The 23,911-nt window shown below is 38.5% G+C and overlaps 1 protein-coding gene across 2 annotated transcripts; it reads left to right on the forward strand.

Moving 5' to 3' along the window:
* The first annotated feature begins 73 nt into the window (after positions 1-73).
* TMEM87A (transmembrane protein 87A) lies at positions 74-23,911 on the forward strand. 2 transcript variants are annotated; one of them, XM_048064851.2, is made up of 20 exons: positions 74-209; positions 930-990; positions 4,479-4,576; positions 5,485-5,601; positions 6,832-6,885; positions 6,974-7,030; positions 8,653-8,803; positions 9,549-9,610; positions 11,436-11,619; positions 12,546-12,645; positions 13,341-13,434; positions 13,985-14,056; positions 15,670-15,778; positions 16,991-17,049; positions 17,307-17,410; positions 17,760-17,833; positions 19,034-19,095; positions 19,735-19,790; positions 21,078-21,108; positions 22,048-23,911. In XM_048064851.2, the coding sequence occupies exons 1-20, from the start codon at positions 75-77 to the stop codon at positions 22,087-22,089; spliced, it is 1,722 nt and encodes a 573-aa protein (XP_047920808.1). In that variant the 5' UTR covers position 74; the 3' UTR covers positions 22,090-23,911. The 2 variants fall into 2 exon arrangements, with proteins under 2 accessions (XP_047920808.1, XP_047920809.1); XM_048064852.2 differs by lacking the exon at positions 13,985-14,056 and adding an exon at positions 14,614-14,682.

Below are 23,911 nucleotides of genomic sequence, written 5' to 3' on the forward strand. Positions count from 1 at the left end.
TCCCTCTCGCCCACGACGGCGGGGTGGCCCCGCGGGGAGCGGAAGGGGCGCGGCCACGGGTTCCGTGCGGCGCGATGGCGGCGGAGGCGCCGCGGTTCGGGGAGCGGCGGCGGCCTGAGGCCGCCGTGCTGCGGCTGCTGGCGCTGCTGCTGCTGGCGGGCGCGGCGGGCGCCGGGCAGCTCTCCAAATGGCGGGTGCCGGTGCCCATGGTGAGTGCGCAGAGGGCGGCCGGGGCGCGGCCTGGCCTGCCCGTAGCCTTGCGGCTCCGGCTCGGAGCTCCGGGGCTGGTGCTGGGCCCCTTGCCTGCCTTCGGCCGCAGGGGGAGAGGGGGCCGCGGCGGGAGCCCGAGGGGGAGCCCCCGCCGCTCGGCTGTGCCGGGGGCTGGCCCCGGGACATCGGGGCCCCGCGCCCCCGAGGGGCTGCGCTGACGGGGCTGCGGCCGCCGGGGAGGCTTCCAGCGCCTCTCTGCTGCCGTGCCTGTTGGAAAGTGCGGGGAGAAGCTCTTTTATCTCGTGTTTATCGCGCTGTGGGAGGGAGTAGTGCGTGTTTTCTGTGAGACTCTTGAGCTTCGGGAAGGAGCTGAGAGGACTGGGATGAACGCTCCGGTTGTTTCTTAAGGAGGAAAGTTTGCTCGCTTGGATAAAGTCTAGACCTTATCAGCAAGGAAATGCAAATCGTTTTAATAAGTGGTGGTAAACTAATTCGGTTTTGCAGAACCAAAAAAAAAAAAAAGAAAAGAAAAGCTTGTCAAGCTCTCTTTAAAAGCAGATTGAAGGGGTGATGAAGCATGACCGGAAAATCCAGTAAAGCTGGCTCCTAATTGGTATTCACTTTCATTTTTGCATTAGGTTAAAACTCTGAGGGAAAATGACATTTAAGTTGGGTGACATTAAGCCCACTAATGTCTTTTCCTCCTTTTGCTTTTCCAGGGGAAGAAGTTTTTTAACTTTGGGAAGATTCTCTTCAGCAACACCACCATTTTCCTGAGATGTAAGTGCTCCCAGGGGATTATCCTGCTCATTTTGCTGTTAGACAGGGTCCTTACTTTGCATTTGGGACTTAAAAGACTGTGAAGTGTTTAACGACACTTGTTGCAGTGACAGCTCACCTCCTAGCATTGGATCAAAGCCACAGGTCTGATACGGTTGGGTTCAATAACAGCCTTGGAGCTTCCCAGCTGTGGTATCTTTTGGCTGCAGCGGAAGCGGATTGTTGTGTTTGGTCTGTGTGTGGAAAGGGTGAGATGGGCGATGGGAGTACCATTACATTTCAGGTTCAGGGTAGCGAGGCGTGGGATGTGCTGAGCCCTGCAGGAAGGCGTGCTACATTGTCCCTGTGGGAAGTCTTGGCCCTGACTGGGTGACTGAAGCCAGTGCTTTTGAGGCCCTGATCCTTTTTTTTAGGTGGGCACCTCTGGCAGTTATAAAGTGACATTGGACATTATGACGGGTCTTCTGAGAGCTGTTCTCTCTTCCTGATCACAGTGTATACGAGTGAGCTACAGAGAAAATATCTTTGCAGCCCTCATGTTTTTTCGTTCTTTTGCTCTTTTCTGATGTGACCAGGGCTATGGGCTGTGTAGGTCAGTGCTCAAAGGAGTGTCTGTAAAATAGCCTATGATCTGTAAACTTGAAGACAGCACTGAGATGGCAACTAGATGACATTGGTGACTTGTGTAAGTGACTGATTTAGAAAGGCTAGAATCTTTACCATGTGCTGTGAGCACTTTTAAGGGGTTGTTTGCACTGGTTGTTACCATTGATGAGAGGGACAAGCTCTTGCTCTCCTGATGTGAATTGGGTGGTTATACAGATACAGTGTCTGTGAATGGCTTTCTGCATTTGTGTTAAATGAGGAAATAAGCCACTCTAAAAATATTTAGTGGGATCTGTGCTTTTGTCACTTTAATACGTAGTTACTGCGGTGATTAATTTTCTCAGTTATAAAGAAGGCAAGGTGGTAGGATTAACTGATGCTTCTTGATAAAATTGTGTATTTCCATGTTCTGTTCTGTTTACTATGCTTACTATATGGATTTTCAGGTTTAATTTTGGATGCCTGCCCATCTTGGGACTGTTTCAAAGGGAGCTTGTTAAAGTGTCTCCATTAATCTCATAGGAATCTGAAATAGGAGGCTAGTATTAAGGTGGTTAATTTTGAAGGAATAGGGTTTTCCCACTTTGCAAGTGTAGCTCAAATGCTGAGTTTCACAGCTTGCATCAAGACAGCTGCAAATCTGATGCTTGGGGAAAAAGGAAGCGGTTTTGAAAGGGCATCTGGAAGTTCGGTAGGGTTTTTTTATAGCATACTAATACTGCATGTGAGACTTGAGTCCCTGCAGTAGTGTGTGATAAGTCTAATCATGAAGAGTACAGCTGAAATAACAGAGAAGGAAGGAATTAAGGCATGGGGAAAATAGTTTGTTTGTTACAAGAGAGGTTTGTGGCAGATCTGGCAGTAAGAATTACATCTTCAGGCTCCTGATGTAGACTTCAACTACGCTCTGCTTGTCAGCCTTTGAACAGGGATTAAGCTTTAAAATTACCTGAGAAGATCTCTATTTTACATACCAGTGTGATTAAAAAAAAATTTACATGAATTTAGAATAGCAACTGTATTTCCTCCTGCTCTTTTTCTTTCCCCTTCTTGATTTTTATGGTGTATATTGTGTGTTGGTATCTAATGCTCTTTTTTTGCTTTTGACTGGGAAAACTGCCACTGTTAAGTATTATCAGTAATGAATTTATTTTTATCTGATAGTTTTCTCAAGTGCTGTTCTTGAAGATATCTGGTTTCCTGTCTAGGATCATGGTGGAAATCCCGCTCTCATCTATAAATGAGGACTGCATTTGAGTTGAATATTGCTGGCTTTGCTTGAAGGCAAAGGAACTTCAATTTCCTTGTTGCTGAATTCAGTAAATGCCATGGGTGCTTTCTCTGTGTTTCTTAGAGTGCTTTCTTCTCAACATTTCTGTGGTGATTGCCTAGATTGGTGCGTTACTCTGTTTGTGGCCTGATTTGCCTTTAGTTGTTGCTGCTGCTTGCTGAATATAGAGCTTCAATAATCCTATCTATTTTTAATAGGTAAAAATGTGATTAAAAATATTTTTAAAATAACACTGTTTCTTTGTTGCACTGTTCAGGGTTATTCCTCACTTGATCAATTTTATCAGAACAGCCTTTGTCACCAAAGAATTTGCTATCAACCCACGTTATTATAGTGTTTATGGTGCCTCTTAGTTTCATTGTTTTGCCATATGCAGTATCTAGGGCTATGTGGAAAACATATGTCTTACTTGCATGTATACCAGAAGGTGTCATAAGGAAACTGTTAGATTTCAGTGATTGCCTTTATTGCATTCTTTTTTTTTTTTTTTTTAATCTTTGGTGTTGGGGATCCACTTGTTTGTAGCTCTATACATAGGGCTACAGTTCCTTTGGTTTGAAGTCATACGGCTTAAAGTCAGTTCCTGCTCCTTGGCAGGGTCTTCCAACTAGTTGGATATTTTTTCTCTTCTTGGGTCAATAGGGAAATGTTCATTAAAAGTCCACCACATGTAACAAACTTGTGGGGGTGTAGTATGAGATAAACCTTCACTGTGAAGTTGTGGGAACTTATTAGCACTAGAAACATACTGTCAACTCATTGATTTTTGTTTTGCCATCTGTTTAGTGGCGAAACTGAAATATAATCATTAAATGGCTCTTCCAAGACTGAATAATCACTGCTTATTTCGTTTACGTGTGAAGTTTACCTTCTCGACATCAAATTTTCTTCATCAGACTTTAGTTTTGGTGTGAGATCTGAAACAAATACCGTGACAAAATCTTTCATAAGTAGGTGAAATCTTGTGTTTCATCTTCCGTGCCTATTCGTCTAATATCAAAATGGCAAAAGTTGCGTTATTGTGGTTTTAGGTAGCATTGCAGCTTTGACAGTGAGCTAATTTATGGATGGATTGTTTGTCTTTTGGGAGTGGGGGGTGGATGTTGACTTGCAAAACTTTACCTTTCCTTCTGCTGTCTTGGTGGTGTTATCAGTTTGTTTAAGTATTACTCAAATATTGGTGTATTTCAGTTCTGTGCAAATCACCTTTAGTATTAACTTGTTCTTAGCTTTAGACACCTGCTATGTCCCCCAAATATCTTGGAAAGGGAAATAATGTTGTATATTGTGATCACTGGGAGTCCCTGTTGTCTTGTTTGGTGTTTGCAGTTGCTGGGATATCCCTGGTTGTCTCAAGAAAAAAACAATTCCAAATGATCTTCAGCTCTTTAATGGAGTTAATGTGATGTTGCAGTCAAATTCTGTTTTTCATATGCTTTTTTTTTTCCACTGAACACTAGTGGATTATTTGAGGATAATGTTTTTCTATTGTTTTACTTCTTGCATTTAAACTTAATTACAGTAGTTTGGCACAGAATGGAAGGAGAACAATGACGTGGAAAGGTGGTCTTACATGTTCCTATCTTTTTAGTTGAAGGGGATGAGAAGGCCTGTGATCCCTCCCAAGGTTACAATGTTACTTGGTACTTAAGATACTCTGATTGCTACAATGAAGTCTTCAACTTTGGGGTAAGAATTGTGTGGAAAAACATGGGCTATGATTTAGCAGTTCTGGGGGTGAGAGGATTGGATATTTCTCACTTGCATCATCTTTGTTCGGTGGGTCTAAAAGAGATGCTCTTCCACTGAAAGGTAAGAAATTTCTGTATCAGTGGGAAGGTGATGGAGAAGAACTGACCTACAGCTGTCTGGAATTACTGACATTTTTTGGGTTTTGAGTAAGGTAGAAGCATTTGTCAAATTATGGTTTTAGAATAATTCTGAAATAAGTACATCAACTCTAAACTGAAGTGGGTGAGTTTATCTGTTAGATGAGAACATTAATTATAGCAAATACAAAAAAAAGATGCTTTAGTCTTAATTCTGTACTTTCCTGCATGCGTATTATAAGTATTTTTGACTTAAACAAAATGTGTCTTTCGATCTGTATAATGCCTCTCAAATGTGGTAGAACACAACTATACTGTTTGTAATACATTTTTCTTGTTTACTTAAAATATTAACTGTGACAGTTGTTAACTACTAGCCTGGCATAGTACTGAGACCTTTAGTAGAATGACTTGGAGTTTGTTCATATAGACTTGAGTTTATACTGGCTGCTGCACCTCCCATGTAGGAGTACTGAGATTTTTTTTTTTTTTTTTCAGTTGGGTATTAATATTTAAATCTTGTGTGTGTGTGTGTGTATATGTATATATAAATGAATATAATACATATATATATATACATACATAAAAACAAAAAAAAATGGAGGAAGAATAGTCATGCGTGGGCTTGATGGCTTTTATCCTAATAAATTCTGCTCAAGAGTATATGCAGGGGGAAGATTTGGCACTTCCCAGGTCTTGCAGCTGCCTACTCATATGAAACATTTGATATAATGGATGCCAATGTAAATTCTGTTCTGTGTTTGGCAGGAAGAACAGGCAGAGTACTATTTTGGGACTACATCTGAAGAACATCCGGGTTGGTCAGGATACTATGCCACAGCGTCTCTACTCTTTCCAAATTGCTCTGAGCTCTTCAGGCCCCAGGTATCTTATTCCCAGAAATCTTATTCCACTCTGGTCTCTTGTACAATAATACAGAGAAGATGATAGTTCCTGTTAAGTGCATTAGTTGCTTATGTGAGGATTTCCTAAGGTTGGGAGGTACTTACTTTTTGCCTGTTTCTCTTTTGTCAGAGAAAAAGCCCTGCACTTTAAAGCCCAGCGCTTCTTTCCATTTGTGGTTCTGTGTTCTACGTTTCTATTTCACTTAACACTAAGAATTGCCTTACAGAAGTCTGCTGCTAGAAGAGAAGTGTGTGTCTCTGGCTACGGAGTGAATCTCCTACTGAAGTTAGGTCATTAAAGGACTGGGACTTTTGCTCAGATAATGATCATTTATAATAATAGAAATAAGTGTGTTGTAAAATAGGCTACTTAACACTGATAGTAAGTTAAAAATGAAAAATAAGTAGTGCAAAAAGTAGTCGAAACAAATCAAATGGAAGAAACAAGAAAGTAAGCGTGACATAACATAGTGAAGTAACGTGCAAACATAGCCTCCATGGAAGCTGTATATCGCGAGGGGAAGCTGTGCAGTCATACTAATGACAGTGTCTATGTAATGCTCTGTCTTTTACGGTCTGCTTAAGGATTCAAGGTAAAGTGGACAGAATTGTCCCTTTATTGAACTACTCCTACTTTTAGGTAAAGGGGTGTGGATAATGAGTACTGGGAATTGTCTAAGTATTGAATCTAGCATTTTTCTTAAAGAGAAATGTTTGCCTAAACGTGACTTGAAAAGGGTTTTAATGATGTCTCTTGCAAGCCCCTAACTCATTTTATATGTGAAGAATCTGGATCCCTAATAAGCACCCACTTGTCTAGGGACTTTTTTTTTTTCTATAGAATGAGGCAGAAATCTTCAGATTTTGTTTTTCTCTGTATAGATTTCATCTAGTGATGGAGATGGTCAACAGATTCTTATTTGGAAAATGAAATTAATTTCACTGCTGTCATGTCTGTGAGTCTAGTTCTAAAAATAGAGACCTGTTGTCTGGGGGGGGGGGGGAAGCAACTCTCAAATGACAATATTTATCTAAGTAGTCAGGATTCCTTCCGCAAATGGATAGTTCTTTGATTTAAAGAAATGAAAGTTCTCCAGTACTGCTCTTCTGATAATCCTTCCTTAAACTCAAGTTTACTGCTCTGGTAAAGTAATGCCATATTAAACTATAATGCCTATAAATGAGGTACTTTTTTTTTTTGATCTTTCAGATTTTCTATAAAGAATTTGTTCATCCAGAGCCTCTCTCACCTGAGAAACAAGAGGTATTTTTTTTTCTTTCTAATGAATGAGTGTAGGCGTGAAAGAGAATTTTGACCTACTGATTTATCCATTTTCTGTTTTTTCTCTAAGGGTGTAAAAGATAAGAAGGAGAGTGCAGCAAATCACACAATGGTGGCAGATAAAACTGTATGTATATTGAATTTAAATGTAATTTAGAATCCAGCAGTCTTTTTTTTTATTTTTATATTTCTTATTCTAAAAAAAACTACTAGTGTTTACAGGGATAGTGAAGTTGTGTGTGTTTGGTGTGGTGTGTTTTTTTTTGTTTATTTGGATGTGTGTGTGTGAAATAACGCAAACCATTCAAACTAATGGTATAAATCAAAAAATAAAATTCTTACCAAAAAGAAAGGTAATTTCAAGTACGCAAAATATATTAGCTTGAAGATAAGTAATCAGTGATATGATCTAAGTGATCACTAATGGTCCCTAGTATTTAGGGGTTACGTTGGTTTTCATCTTGGCCTAGTTGATCTTTTAAAATAGTGTACGTAGCAAGTTGAATGATTTCTTTTGAGGTTTCAAATCTGTTAGCATTTATGTTATGTATTCTGTTCGAGAGTTAGCCAGGAACAATTATCAACTTCACACTGCATTTCCTGGGTGCCAACAAAGAAAATGTGCTTAACTCCATTTGTACTAACAGGGCCATTTACCTTAAAGCTAAAATGTAGACTTGCGCGACTGTAGTAATAAGGAATCAATGCAGCAAGAGGTGTTTTAAAGGCAAAAGTAGTGTACAAAAATATATTTTCATCAAAGCTTAACTTTTTAACTAAGCATTTTAATTCCAGTCAATATTAGCATAAACCTTTTTGATGCATAAAATGCTGTTTGCTTTAGGTCTTGTAGGCAGGAAGATTTATAGTAGAAATGCATGGTTTTAATACTGACATTCTCTTGGAGAGGCCATTATGAAAAGTCTTGTGCTAATTCTACAAAGGTCGTGTAAACAATGTATGTCTAGGTAGTCTTAATTTTAACCTTAACTTCTGATATTATGGCAGTTTTTGAGGTGGGTGGATCTTCCTCAATTGTGGAACTAATGGTTTGGGGTACTGGAGCTCAAAAGAAATCCCTGAATTTGTATTTGTTTTATGGTGCAAATATTTAGTCTGGGCAAGCTTTCTCATTCTTACTTTACTAGCAGGATTTGAATCTTACAGGTATGAGAGCTGTTGCAGATGCAGTAGTAGTTTCCACAGGAAATGACTAATATGGAATTTTTTTTACTTCTCTTCAACTACCTCTTTTATCTTACACTAGAAAATTCAGTCTTCAGCAGAAAACCAAGTTGTGTGTAGTTGTCCTGTTGCTTCATCCAAATAAGTGTTTGGCAAGTAATTATCTCTGACAGTCCTAATATTCCTAGACTGAAAACAAGGACTCGGACGCTTTGCTGAATTATTTGACCCTATTACAGTACCTTTGAAATGACTCTTGCAATAAGGCAGTATTCAATTGGTAAATAAGCCCTGATCACCTCTTGCCTTTTCATGATTCTTTTGGATTAAAATCTAGACTATCTTTTAAAATATTGTGTCAGACTGACTTTTTACGGTATTATGTCTCACAAGTACATTCAGAAATTGCATATAAATTATTTATTAAGAAGTTTTAGGCCTGGGAAGAGTTGAATTTACTATTTTTACATGGAAAATATCACTCACTTATGGAGAGCATGCTTTTGTCATCTTTGTTTGTTCCTTTTTTGCTGTGCTATCTACATATAGACATTTTATTTTCAGGCAATGAATGCTGTTATTAAAACTTGGCGAGATGGGCCATATATATTTATTGTACAAATTGGAGTTACATCTACAAAAGATTCTACTACTAAAGTTAAAAGAACGGAGAAAACAACACCTTCCTCAAATGTCAAAGAGAAGCTCTTCACAAGTAAGATAGCTATTTCTATAGTAAGTTAAAAATAGATATTGCAGTTTTCAATGTATACCATTCTGCCTGTATTCTAAGGTACTTCTTAGCATATACTATTCAGTTCTTTTTTATAAGACAGTATCTTTTACTTTACGTAGCTGTAAATAGTACCTACCACAACTATTCTCATCTTTAGAAAATTGCTAGTGTTTTGAAGATTCTAAGGCTGTTAGTCTGTTAGTGTAATGATGGAAGTAAGGAAGAATCCTGAGTAGTTCAATTTTGAGGTTTGGTATTTAAAAGATGTCCAGACCAACACAGTGACTTATATTAAAGAGCTTAAATAGTTTAGAATATATAATTTCGAAGTGACAACAATGATCTTTATTATAGTATATTTAACTGTATTGGTAACATATCCAAATTTTAGAGAAGTTTTAAAATTCTTATAAAAAGTTTGAACTTGTGCGTTTTATAACTTCACTGTTATGCAGAAATCTCCAGCACAAAGTACTTTCACTTTAAGTGCTACCATAAGTTACTCGGTAATGGTGCATATTAAATGGCTTTAATATAATCTAATTAACTGAGTGTGTTCTGAATCTTGCACTTTAATTAAAGAAAGTTAACTTAAATTTAAAAGCTTGCTCCATGTGAAGATTTGGAATTTCTTTATGCTTGAGTAAAAATCATTTAAGTACTTTATCCTGGCTTCCTGTTTTTGCTTCTTGTTTGAATTGGTTATTGTATTGTCTTTTGACAGTGACAGTAGAACTGAAGGGGCCATATGAGTATCTATCACTTGCAGACTATCCTCTGATGATTGTAAGTAAAACAGCTTTTCTTTGACCTATAAAGCTGTCAGTGGATGTAAATCTCAAATACTCTCCTTCCATACTTCAGGATACTTCATGCTTCAGCCTGTAGCTTAGAATAACTAATTTTAGCAGAGAGTTTTTTGTATTGCGTATAGGATAGAGAAAACAGATGCAAATTGCAGGTATTGGACTCGATGCCTATCAATTTGTCGTTCCGGAAGGTAGCGGTACCATTAACTCTAAACTGAGCAGTCTTACTGATGTTTGTTTTTCTCCTTAGCTCATATCTTAGAAAAGTTGTTCTTTTATGTTTTTGCTTACAGCTACCCCTTCCTTTGTCATTGCTTTATTCTTCTGTAGCCTCATCTCTCTCCTCCACCAGCCGTCTTCCATGCCATGAGAAAGTCCTCAATACTGCCTGACAATGAAAGCATAATTGAACTACGAAGACCTAATTCCCCTTCAGAGGGATTGTTGACTTGATCATTAATTGCTTCTTTAGAGGAGGCTAAGAAAATGAAAGAACTTATCTAGCGTAGTCAGACTTTAGCTGGGGATCAGTAACAAGTAAGAACTGTAGGCTGATTGTATTGGCAAGAGTAGCCTTTAAAGAGGAGAGCCTCATTGCATTTTTGAACGAGATGTTTTACTCACTGCAGAAATGAAAGCTTCAGCAGTTTTATTGCCAAATAATTCACTGGTATGAATATTCCCATGTGTCAAGTCTAGAAAAAGGTTTCTGTCTACATATTTCTGTAACAGAATGTCTGAATGTGAACTGACATGTCTAGATCCCTAACGTGAACTGCATGGATCACTCTGGCATGAAAATGCATTAAGGATTATTAAGCTGTTCTCTGAAGGGAGATGTTTTCAGTTTGTGAAGGTTTCAGAGGATCTTGCAGCCAACTTTAGTGCTTGCTTGATTTAAAACAACCAACCAACAAAAACAAACAAACAAAAGACTACCCTCTACAAGAGGAGAGTCGTTGATTATCACTGTCCTATACTTCGGCTAAGTAGTTCCTGCTATTCATTTCATATCTTTCTCTCCTTCTTATCCCTCTTCTTTTTCAATTTTATTGCGCTTTCTGATAACTTAACTTGCCCTGGTATGCTGCTGTGATTTACAAAACTCAGCACTGAGTAGCGTTGTCAAGCTGATTGTTCAGCATAGGAGATAAACTATGAAAGTTCATCTGAAGCAGATAATGCTAGACTGGAAAAATCACAAGATGATAACGTTGAAATGGGTTTGGGGCTTTCTTTTTTCAGTTCCAGATTTTTGACTGACCAAGGAAAGCTTGGTCAAAAACTGAGTTGGCTAAAAATTAGCTTTTGAGAGCTGTCGAATTATTTGCACAGAGGAATTACAGCCATCAGTTGTTTATCTCTGGTCTGTGGAATGGTGTGTAAAGGGGACTTATAAGTTCATTTGTAGAGTATTGTAAGTGTACAAGGAAGTTAGTAATATAAAGAATAATGTATGAGAAAGGGCAGGGTTTTTGGTACTTGATCTCTTGACAAAACTCTTATCTGAGTTTTTTTTTTTTTGAAGCGAGTAGCATGTGATACCATGTTTAAACATTGCCTGTGAATAGATTGGCAGATGGCTGTTCAAGAGAAACTTTTCAGAAATTCAGTTTCTCTGCATCTTTGTTGTCAGTAAGAAACTAGATTGTCACTGTAATAGAATCTAGAGAAGACAAATGAAGCAATGTGTTTCAAACCTTTAACAGGTGATATTCATAGGGAGAAAGAGTTATCTTACATCTGTATTTCTCTTTTTCGGTCTAAGGGTCCTATTTTTTTTTCTTCTCTTTATGTAATAGTTTTTCATGGTGATGTGTATTGTGTACGTATTCTTCGGGGTTCTATGGCTTGCGTGGTCAGCGTGTTACTGGCGGGATCTCCTGAGGATCCAGTTCTGGATTGGTGCGGTTATCTTCCTGGGCATGCTTGAGAAAGCAGTCTTCTATGCAGAGTTCCAGAATATCCGCTACACGGGGGAATCCGGTAGGTAAAAACTGCAGCTTGCAATCTCATTGAGTATAGCCCTAAAGCCTTACACTAACATATACTGAATTGGGGTGACAAATGCATTGTAAGTATGTGATTACTTGAGGATTGCTTCAAAACAAAGAACAGGGAACAGAGTTCCTTCACTCTTTTTTAATATATGATGCTTTTTATGATCTCTTGACCACGTGTGCGCTTCTAAAATTAAAATGCTGTGACTGTCTCTGACTTCTGAATGTAGTATCTGAGGAATATAGAATGCTAGATTCTTGAAAGTATTCACTGTAATGCTTGAGGTTTAAAACAGGGTTTTGTAAGTGTAGTTTGTAATTCATTTTTTATAATTGGTATTAGCCTTGGAGAGAGACTTTGAAATTCCTTGTTCATCATGACAGTATTGCAGATTAACTGATTTTTCAGCCAACAGCCTGATACTTCACCTTAAGCAAATCAGTCTCAAAAAAAAAAGAAAAAAAAAACCCTTGAGATACTATTTTTGAGTTTTTAGCATGGATGCATGCAAATGAAGTTAAACAAAGTCATAATGAAGTTTGACTTATTAGTCACACCCACAGTGCAGAGGGTTTTCATGGTATACTTGCTTGAAAGATCATCCAGACTGATCTTGTGGATAAACATTTTACGGTTCACTTGCTCTTCACTTTCTTTAGACTTAATTTTTCACTAGTGTGCTGTGTTTTTTTTTGTGTGTGTGTTGTTTGTTCTTTTTTAACAATAAGAGACCTGTGTTTTCTGAAAGCTTGCTCTGGATGTGGGAAATAAAAGGACTTTAAATTTAAATTTTAACAGCCTACTTCCTGAAAATTATCATGTCTGCTCTCATGCTACAATCATATGCAGTATTCAGTAAAACATAAGTTATATTTTTAATAACCTAGCTTCGTTCTCTCTCCTTTTGGTAGTACAAGGAGCACTAATACTGGCAGAACTGCTTTCTGCTGTGAAACGGTCACTGGCTCGAACTCTGGTCATTATAGTCAGCCTGGGATATGGAATAGTCAAGTGAGTAATGCTGTTAGAGGTGTGGAGTGTGGTTGTATTGTATTCAAGTCTTTTCAATGTTGTTCTTTAACGACTTAGGGTAGTATTCATCTCCCTGTACTTATCTAAAGCACCTAACTTCTAACTAGCTAAGTGCTGTAAAGCTCTAGATGTCCTGACCAACATAGACATACAGTTTGATATAGTAATTGCTCTTCCTTGCATCCTCTTGCCTTTACCACTGTTGAGTAGGTTTGTCTCACTACTGAGATATTTCACTGACTGCAGTGGGAGCTTTTTATGCCCCTTTTGGGCAAGGAAGAGCTTCTAGAAATAGGGGAGGTCATGAATTGGTAATAAGCATCTGCTGTAGGAGAGTTCTGCTGACAAGATAAGCTGTTCATCTGTCTGCCCTCATCTTGTATCAAGCGGTAAAATAACATCTCATGTGGCATTGGGAACTTCCAGCAAGTGGAGGTATGTTGGGGGAACTGGGGAAGAAGATACGGCATGGGTCTTCTTGAAATGGTAATAAAAAGCCAAATAGGTTAACTGTTACCAATTTCTTCCTTAGCCATGTCATAAGCTTATAGCACCGTAATAAAATTGAGTTACTAGTATTGTCTTATGTGCATCTTGCCTTACACTAGACTCAAGCTGATATGACTTTGCTCTTCTTCCACACTTTATATAAAAACTTCTTTGTTTTCCTACAGGCCTCGTCTTGGAGTTACTCTTCATAAAGTAGTTATGGCTGGAGCCCTTTATCTGTTATTTTCTGGCATGGAAGGTGTTCTTAGAGTCACAGGGGTCAGTAACTACTGCTTTATTTTTTTCGTATGCTACACATGCTACTGTCTTATATACCAATGAAGAGTCCCAGGGCTATGCTGAAAGAAGGGAACAGAGAGTGAAGTGGTTAAACTCAGACTGTAGATGAGGATTAGTGGGATTACCAGTTTTAAGATTATCTTTTCTATGCATCAGCATATAATTTTGTGAATTTTGAAATTATTTTCAGAACTTTGTGATTAGCCAGGTTTCATTCAGTTTAGGTAGGGATCTTGGGGTATGGAGTTAGATCCAGACCTAAATGTACAGCTTAATTCACTCGGCCATGAGTTTTTTTTATATTAAAACAAACAAAAACACACAACCCAAAACAAACCACACAACAAAAGAACTCCAACAACCAAACAAAAAAACTTTCGTTTTTGAGGCTGGACCTGGGGAAGCGCACGTGAGTGGTGCTGATACATGTTTGAATCTGGAAGTGCATCTCAGGGTGTGAATTTCTGTTGTTTTTTTTGATATCTTGGGACAAGGTATTTAACATGTCGTATATTTGGTACTTTTTCAGTTTTTCTATGACACTGTGGCTCTGATAGCAAACTTGGCCCTGTCCTTGATTGATGCCTGTATTGTTTTGTGGATATCCTTTCATAAACTCCAGAATGTTAAAAATTTACAGAATTATTTATGTCTGACACTTTAAAAGCAGTGAAAAGTGGTTTGATTTTGTCATTTGGAACTTTATTAGTTTTTGATGGATACAGAAAGGCAATTTCTGCCACTTTCAGTGAAACCCATGGATACTGGTGGAGCATGTAGTTCTTCTATGGATGGTGTAGAAGAGTTCATTACTACATTTCTAACAAGCTGATTTTCTGTAACAGAAGTGGCCAGACCGTATCACAACAATCATCTCTTTTTAACAGTGCTAAATTAACTTAATCTGGAAACTAGTTCTTGCCTTGTTGGTGGAGAATTTGGAACTGACTGTGCTATAGTCTGCTTTTGTTCTTTTTAAACCCCTCTGTGCATTGGGTTGAACACTTGTTTCAAATCCTCTATTTCTGTAGTGAAACTCGGAAGCATTGTCGTGCACTATTTGTGGTTTCTTATAAAATAGTCTGACACTCCTCCTCGTTTCTTCTATGCCTTGTTTCCTTTTCGGTTTGTTCTTACTGGCTCTTTCTTTGTCTCCAGGCCCAGAATGATCTTGCCTCCTTGGCTTTTATTCCCCTGGCTTTCCTAGATACTGCCCTGTGCTGGTGGATATCCTTCACTATTTTACTTGGTGTGGTGTGTTTTCTTTCCAATTTATTTTTCGGGGAGTTGTTTTGGCTGAACTTTTTTTTTCTTTTTTAAATGAGCTTCAAGCATATGTTCCTTCTAGTAAAGTTAATAGGAACTCCGTAACTGAGTGTTCAGGTAAGCCTTTGCTTCAGCCACTGCAAAGGAAACCGAGAGCTGTTCTAACACATCTACTGGCTACCTAAACATAAACTAGTTAAGTCAATTATCAGTCTCTGTGTATTAAAGAATCAAATTAATTTGTTCTAATGTGACACTTTAACAGTACAACAGTAATAACCTTAGGAGAAGACTGCTTGTTTTTGACAAAAGGCTTCTTAACAACACCAAACCTGAAATTCTTGTAACTTTCAGGTAAATTTTCAGCATAAATCTTGAAGTAGTTAGGTGACAACATGGGGTGGAGTTAACTTTTCATTGTCTTGATTTATTGCATCCAAGCACCCGTAATTGTAATTTGAGTAACTGCTATAAAAATGCTGACCTCAAAGCAACGCATAGCAAAACCTCCTCATAGTGTTTTTAGCTAAAGTCAATTGCAGAACTATTTAAAACACGAATAGCTTGCTGCCCAGTTATGACAGCCCCATGTTTCTCTTACCACCATGCCTTCCCCTAAGAACTTGTTTTGTTGCCTTGATTTTTTTTTTCATTTATCAAAAGTACATCTGACGCCTCTTGTGGAGGAATGGACTGTAGTCCAAAGTAGCTGTTTGGATAGCATATTGGTGTGACAAAAATTTTAGGTTTAAATAACTAAATTGCACGAAAGGGTTAGATCCATCTGTTTGACATCACTGCCACAGGATGACCTCTTCTACTGTGAGTCTGGTCTATATTTTAGAGGGCTGTGTTAATGGGTGGGGGGGGCTGTTGTTCCTAAGACCAATGTTCTCCTAAGTCTGTGGGCAGCTTTTTCCCTCAGAGGCTTTCCTTGACTTTTCATACATATTCATCAGCTTGACTCAAACAATGAAACTGCTAAAACTTCGAAGGAATGTTGTGAAACTCTCTTTGTATCGGCACTTCACCAACACACTCATCATGGCAGTAGCAGGTAAGCAGAAAATTACAAGAATCATGTAAGAGCGCTTGCTATTTACTTATATAGCTTGATTTGCTCACTAAAGCAGATTTTTCAGTTTAGTGACTTTTCTGTAAATGCAATGAAAATGTTAGAAATAACACTTGAGCCATTTCTAATTGTGGGTCTCTGTCAAGTGTTACATTGATACTTCAGAGGTAGTTGATTATTAGTCAGGAAATTGATTAGATTGGTACTTCTGTGGAGCTCTTGTAATGGAGTGCTTTTGTTCCTCTTAATAATCTTTTGCACCTGGCAGTTTTATCCTGTGTTGTTAACATCCCAGTGGTAGTTTGTACCAAAATCACAGTATCACTGTGTAATGGAACTTTAAGGTGTCTCCAGGCTGTGCTTTACTGAGATCATTTTTGGTGGTTCTTCCTCCTTAGGTGAAGACCAGGGTGACTCTTGGAAAAACTTTATTCTTCATGTTGTAACATAATGTCCTGCCTGTTTTCTGAGAGACTAATAGAGATTCAGAGTCTCTTGACAGGAGTGATAAACTGAACTCCAAGAATAAATCTCAGTGCTGCTTTGCTTCTCTCATCTATTTGGTAGTGCCATCTATATGATGGGCAGAAAGCTTCTAACCACTGTATTTTATCTTTTTTTTTAAACTTTAAACAAAAAAGCAGCAGCATTCATTTAATTGAAAGCTCTGATTGAATTCCTTGCAGCATTTGGTTCTTAATCATCGTAGAATTCTCCAGTGGAGGGAAGTCTTGCCTTTTAAAACTGTGGTGAGAGCTTAGTTTGTGCACTGAGACTCTTATGTGTCAAGATCTGAATGCCTAGACATTCAGGAATATCAAATGTTCAGTTATTTCAAGATAGCTTTTGTTTGTCAACCAATAATGAAACCATGGTTTGAAAAGTAGATGAAAGGAATATAAGAACAGTAAATAGGGGTGAGGATTTTCGTTAAAGTACTTCCTGTTTGACTTACGCCTTGTGTCTCTGGTTTGTCAAACCAGTAAAAAATACTCTGGGCTGTGCCTAAACATCTTGATACGGTCAGTGCAATAAGGCAATCTCATGTTTTCCAAACCTAATTAATTAGTTTCCAAGAATTTCACTATTGAAGTCTTCACCCTTTGTTTGGGAAACACAATCCTGTTAGTAGTATACAAACACTAATGTACTTTGTAGTAGTACTAAGTAGCTTGTTTGTTTTTCATCTTGCAGCATCCATTGTATTTATCATTTGGACCACCATGAAGTTCAGGCTGGTGGACTGTCAGTCGGTGAGCTTATACTGAATACTTTCTGTAGTTGGTGCCTCTTCGTAAGTTTAAATTTGGCAGTGTAAGAGGTGAGATTGGGGATTCTCGAACAGATTTTTCTGTGGATTATGTCTAGAGTAGTATACCGTATGGTAAAATATGGTTAAAGGAAGCAAGCCTCTTTGTCAGATGTCTATAATTCGTCCTTGGAAAGATGGAAAGAGGATGTGGAAACTCTTTTCAACTTTTTCTGTTTGTGTTGCCGTTTTCCTTGACAGGACTGGCAGGAGCTGTGGGTGGATGATGCCATCTGGCGCTTATTGTTTTCAATGATCCTTTTTGTCATCATGATTCTGTGGAGACCATCTGCTAACAACCAAAGGTTCAGATTTTCTAAACTGTTTGAAAAAATGTGTTTTTTGCTGCAATCCTTGTTTATCCAAAGTAGTCCTCAGGGATGACTTTAGTTGCAGTACATCGGTGCATAGGATACCAAGCAGTATATGTAGGGCCTGAGAAAAGTAGATGGAAGAAGTCTCATAGATAAAATTGAATCTGTACTTGGTGGTGACCTTAGTTGAAAAGAAGTTGCTTGAACTCGTATGTAGCTGAGCATAGGTCTTCAAAACAATATGCTACACAGAATAATTAAGTGATGTGAATGTCAGGGTAATGACTCTCTTAGATGGTAAAATGTGTTCTTCTAAGATAGCTTTCCTTCCCTCCTAAAGGTTTGCTTTCTCACCGCTGTCTGAAGAAGAAGATGATGATGAGCAGAAAGAGCCAATGTTGAAGGAAAGCTTTGGTAAGAGCAAAATTTCTTTCCACATGTTTTGTGTTGGAGAAACCTGGGGAGGTGTTCTTTATTTCAATATAAAGTTCATTACTGCTGTAAACGTGGAGTACATGCTTGCCTGTTGCAATTATTTATGCAGTTGCAGAGGAATATTGGCTTTGTTTAACATTTATATTACATGTTTAATCCTGGGGTTTTCAGATGACACTGAAGATGCTGCTGTTACGGTTGTTTTACTATATCTACTTCAAAAAAAAAAGCCATATGTTTGGATCCAGTTACGATGACAAAGGTCTCATACTTTTGCTAGACAGTGGGCTCATGCACTTCCTCTTCTTAAAATTTAAAGAACCATATATATATATATTACATGTTCTCTGAATTCTGCACAAATGTCCAGTGTAAACATACTGATGGGCCTTGAAGCAGTCCTGCTTTATAACACAAGGTGGCACCTTTCTGTCCATTCATCTCCTCCTACTATAATAACCTTCTCTGCCTCCCATCTCCCTACTACATCTGTTGTCCTTGAAACAAAGCCATTTCTTAAAAAGGGTAGGGTGATATATACTCACTGCTGCTGTCTGTCCTGAAATTAGTTCTGCTGGGATATATCAGTGCTGTTTGATTTACTTAGGAGCTGAGAAAGTGTGTGTTATCTCCTAAATGTGTTTGCCAAATCAGCTGTATTAAATCAGCTGTATTGGCTGTCTGCCAGGCTGGGAGATGTGTGTTGCTTCTCAGCTCTTAAACAAGGCTGATCAGCAGTCAGGAGCTGAAATAAATTTGGGGAGTTGCATATATCACAGAATGGCTGAGGTTGGAAAGTACCTCTGGAGATAGTCACCTGGAGCAGCTTGCCCAGGACCATCGATGTCCAGATGGCTGTTGAAGTATTTCCAAGGAGGAAGATGACACAGCCTCTCTGAGCAGCCGTGTCTTTGAGCTTTATGCTTTTTATGTCTAGTCTAGAGAAAAGGAGTATAAATTGATATTTTCTAGGTAAAATTGCAAAATTCAGGACAAGTAAGTATTCCACCTCTCATAAAGTATCACAAGCCTTTCAAATGGGGAAAAAGTATTGTCTTAATCAGTAACTTGTTATTCTTAATCTTTGGATTAGATGAGCACTCAACACTTTCATTTACAGTCTCTGAGCAATTAGAGTTTAGTTACCATAGTCTTTTTTTTTCCTCCTTTTGTGTACAGAAGGAATGAAAATGAGAAGTACAAAGCAAGAACCAAATGGGAATGTGAAAGCAAACAAAGCTGTAAGTATGTCCTTACCACCCAGAGGAACATAACCCTTTTGGCTGCCCCCAGTAGTAGCTCACAATATGCAAAGTTTTCAACCTATAAATGAGTTTCCTGGTTTGCTCTAGAGTGGGAGTGAGTCCAAGTATCATGTGTGTTTACTTGCTTTTCAGAAGTTCTGTAAAGGCTTTTCATGTAACTTCCTGTTAATGCCAATGGAGACTTTAGAATGCAGTCTGTTCTTCAGGAATGCTTGCACAATGCAATATAGATAAAACTTCGAAATACTGTAGTCTGATAATGAATAATATGTTTTAACAAGTTTGTCAGGCTTACAGGGAGGCTGAACCATATTTTAAATAAACTGCCTTGTAATTTTGAGATTTTTTTTGACCAGTTATTCAATTGGGGTGGTGTGTGTATTATTGTAAATGATGTTATGAGGGCCTGCTTTGCCTAGTAGCTATTAGAGTATTACAGAATCGATAATCTAAATTGTTAGCAAGTTAGTTTTTTTCCTGTTGGAATACTTTTTCTGTAATTCAGAAATCAATTTGAAGGTTTTTCGTCAAGTAGGCTGAGAAGAAAAAGGTTTGTATCTGACAGCATTTTGGGAAAACTGACTTCTGTTTTCCATTTAATTTCTGCACTTGTAGCAGGAGGATGACCTGAAGTGGGTAGAAGAGAATGTTCCTTCTTCGGTGACTGATGTGTGAGTATTTTTGTAGTCACAATAAAAGTGGGTTCCTCAGACATAGGGCATTCTAATATATTTGTGTTCTTATAACTTGCATGCTGCACTTACATGAACAGATACTGAGTTCAGCCTGGATTTGGCCTCGTGACTTTTAGCATGCTTCCACCTGGCTTTATGCAGTCTCTCAGACTTACGGTTCCTGCCACTTGAACACATGCTGACTTAAGGAACAGCCTCTCTGACTGTGGAGCCACAGACTGATTTGTTTGCACTTCACTAAAGATAAGGAAAATAAATCTAGAAAACAAAGGACAAACGAACCCCCTCTTTCTGTTCAGTGCTCTAAAAATTTATTCAGGTATCTTGCTGGATGTAAACCATGGAATTTCATTTAGCTCTGTACTTTATTTGGTATGTCTAAGTCATTCTTACGCTTCTGGCAATATAGTCAGCTGTATATGCAGTCCGTATCTGTTCTGCTTTAAATACTATTTTTTATATCCTAAAAAGGTCAGTGTCTGTCTAAGTTCTTCATAGCAAAACAGAAGTTGACAGACACTTCATGTTCACAAATCTGAACACTGAATTTTGGCAAAGACTCTAGATTCAAGTAGAATTCTTCTGCTTGAAGTCAATTGAAGAGAAGAAATCAAGCTTCAAGTGGAGGAAAGTGCAGTTTCTAAATTAAGTGTTTTCCCTGGTCTAGCACTTTTTTTTTTTTTTAAGAATGGTAGGATTCCTTAAGGACAAGACTGGTATAAGCTAGGAAGGCTCACTTTCTGTTCTTGAAAGTATGTTGATCAGGGTTGTGGAGAGATGAGATCCCAGTACATAAGTGGGAGGTCATTGTAGCTGAAAAGGCTATGGTACCAGTGTAACTTGTGTGGTTTGTAGGATTTTTCCAACAACAGGGTCCCATATTGTGAATGTCTTCAGTGTGGTGTAAGATTTTTTCTACATTGCAAAATGCTCCTTTTGTAGTTGGAGCCAGACTGGTAAGATACTGTGTGTTCAACTTATTTCATGGCAACATTGAAATTGTTCAGAAGGTAATGAGAAGTTTAGAAGCCGTGATGAAATAATGTTTAAGCTGTGAAGGTCATTGATAAGATACTGCTTGGGTTCTTCCTCTTTTCGTATGTCTTTCTGTAATTTCTGTGTGCTTAATTGAAAGGTCTATCTTCGTTATTGCTCTCCTTTGCCCTAAAAAGCTTAAGGTAGAAGATAAGGCCGAGAACAGTTGTCAACATATGCTCTCAGTAGGTGCTTTAACCATCTTAACAACTTTTGTTTCCCTTGCAGCGCGCTTCCAGCTCTTCTGGATTCAGATGAGGTCAGTAAACCAATCTTCAGTACAAAACAGTCTTCTGACATACCAAAGGAGTCATGAGTCAGCTGTGAAGGACTTGGCTTATTAGAACTGGCATCTGATCTTGCTAGTGCAGCAGTAAAATACAAGGGGAGGGATAGTGGCCATAACTGTGTTACAACTTCTAAGAATACAAATAAGTCGTGAAGATTTGCTGCTTGCATGCTCATGATTTCAGGGATCATTGTACCTATGTTGAAGAACACAGTTCAGCAGAAAGAAACCATTGTTTTCGTGATTACAAGCCCTTCCTGTTGAAGACTGTGTACCTATGCAAATTTTTTTTTCATACTGGGATAGTTCTGGTTTTCCCACTCTTAGTTTCTCCTCCTTTCTTTGTTATGTTGAATTCTTATGGAGACATATGATGCTGTGGAAAAGCAAGTGAGCTGTATAGCTTGGAGAAAATTTTTGATTAACATTGTGGGTAATGAATACCCTTGGAACTTTTTGTTGCAAAGATATTCTTGGCATCAAGATACTGTTAAATACTGTAACAGTTTCAGTCAATTTAAAGAGCAGTATAATACATGTAGAAGAAATGAAATGTTTGAAAGGGGAGTCTGTATTAAGAGTTTGTGGAGCAGAAGCAAAGAGCACAAGCCATCAGCTAGTTAGGAAGAGTTATTTCCACAGTAGTGGAAATTGTGATGTGGACGTGTGAATAATACATGCGTGAATGATGTGACCTATATCCTATAATTCTATGGATGAAGAGCTTGTGGGTGGAAGAGTATAACTTTTCATTCTAAAAGAAGAGGTATATCTGCTGTAAGTTGGACTCCTGTGGTAAAGTGCACATGAGCATTCATTTGTTGTGAATGTGTATAGCATACCTCCTGATTTCTGAGTAATATATTTCTATTGGTGGAAATAACAGAATTGGGATTTTTTATTTTGCAGGAAAGAATGATTACACACTTTGAAAGGTCCAAAATGGAATGAAGGATAAGGCTTTCGTTGTTGGAAGTGGAGACGCCTCTTTTAAAGTTGCTTGGTGGAGCAAGTGCATCCTGCTGATTTGTTACTTGATCACAGCCTTGTTGGAAGTTTGATGCTTTATTGTCACGAGGACGTCTTGCTGTGGAAGAAGTTCACAAGGACATTGATAAACCATTTGGAAATTTTGAAATTACAAAGTTGCTGCAAGTTTGGATTTTTAAGCAATTTAAATGTGTACTATTCCAGCACCTTCTGTAACTTTTCAAATATTTAATCTGTGAAACTAAAATTCCTAATGTCTGCTTGAGGAGTTTGTATTTCAGTGTTAAAGTTGACACTTGCAGGTGAATTGCCTTTACCTTTTTTGGTGGAGGGTGGGAACAGATAGAAATAAGCACTGAAGAAACAGAAGACCTATTTTCTGGTAGGTAAGGGCTTAGGCTGTTCTGTGTTGCATGTCCAACGTGAATGAAAGGTTTTTAGAGAGAAGCTCCTGTTAACTAAGAAAATTACTATGTCAGAAAAGAGATATTTGGAAAAGTTACAGGGATAGGAGTTTTTAACAAAATCAAGTGCAATTTTATTCATAACACTGTGTAAGAGATTTTCTATTTTAAAATGCCATTGACCTATAGGTAACAGTTGTGTAGAGCTAACACTTGCTGTTGTGGCACATCTCATTGCCGGCAATGTGGTGGATGCCTGGAAAAAATATTTGCCCCTACCTTCCATGTGTTGCATGGTTTAATTAAAAAAAAAAAACATAACAGAAAAACCAAATGCACTCCTGCAATGCTCCACACGTGCTTGACTATTCATGTTAAGCAGATACTAACTAGACTTCAGCAAAACTCTTCCTCCCTGCACATGTAACATCTCACACTACCCAGTCAGCGCTCTTTTATGGGAAGATGGCATTGCTTTCCAGAGTGTGCAAGCACTGCTGCACCACTTAGCTTACTTGGAAGAGGCTTTGATGGGACTACACAGTGCTGGGATACTTTACTTTCTCATGTCCATTTAGAATTACCTCTATTGGAAATGTTTTGACGATGGGCCTTCCTGTCCCAGTTGGTCCATTTGGCCAAGAGGTACTCTGATAAGATCATTGTGTTTAAGTCAATGCTGTAGATTTTTGTTGTATACAATTGCTTTTTTCTCCTTTTCAAATGAAAAAGAGCTTTTGGACAGTTTTCTGTTTTTATGTTGTGTTTGGCTGTGGAGGCTTTGCTTGCAAAAACTTCTGCTTGGAATCCCAATGTAGACTGTATGACAAAAGCTCTAATATGGGTTCGTAATCTTTACATCTGACAATTACCAAGTACGTGTCAGCAGAGTTAGACTTTTAGGGAGCTGCTAGTAGGCTAACTACTGCGGGTACTGCTGGAAGGGCTTGGGGAGTCAGCTTTTCTTGTTCTTCACTCACAGCTATGTCAGCAGAAGTGAATGTGTGCCTGTACTTGATTCCACTGTAAAGAGGGGTGGCTTAGCTCTAGTTCATCTTCATCAGCAGCTTATGCTGGAATATGGCACTTTACAGTAGAGTAGTTGAAGTGTAAGTTCAGTGTCTTCTGTCAGCTGTGTTGTGGAGGCAGCAAACCCTCAGCAGATGGGTAGAGAAAAAAAAGAGCCTATAGCACCTGCCTCTGCAAGGTTTGTTGGAGTACTTCCCCCAGCATCTACCTGTGGCCAAAAGGGGATGGATCTTTAATGAGAAAACACATCGACTTCTAATTCGCTATACATAATTGATAAAGATGAAACCAGATGGCATCCATGCCCTTGGGGGAGAAGAAATTTTGTGAAATAAAGCAACATGGAACTA

Source organism: Anser cygnoides, chromosome 5 (assembly GCF_040182565.1).
Source record: "Anser cygnoides isolate HZ-2024a breed goose chromosome 5, Taihu_goose_T2T_genome, whole genome shotgun sequence".
NCBI lineage: Eukaryota > Metazoa > Chordata > Aves > Anseriformes > Anatidae > Anser > Anser cygnoides.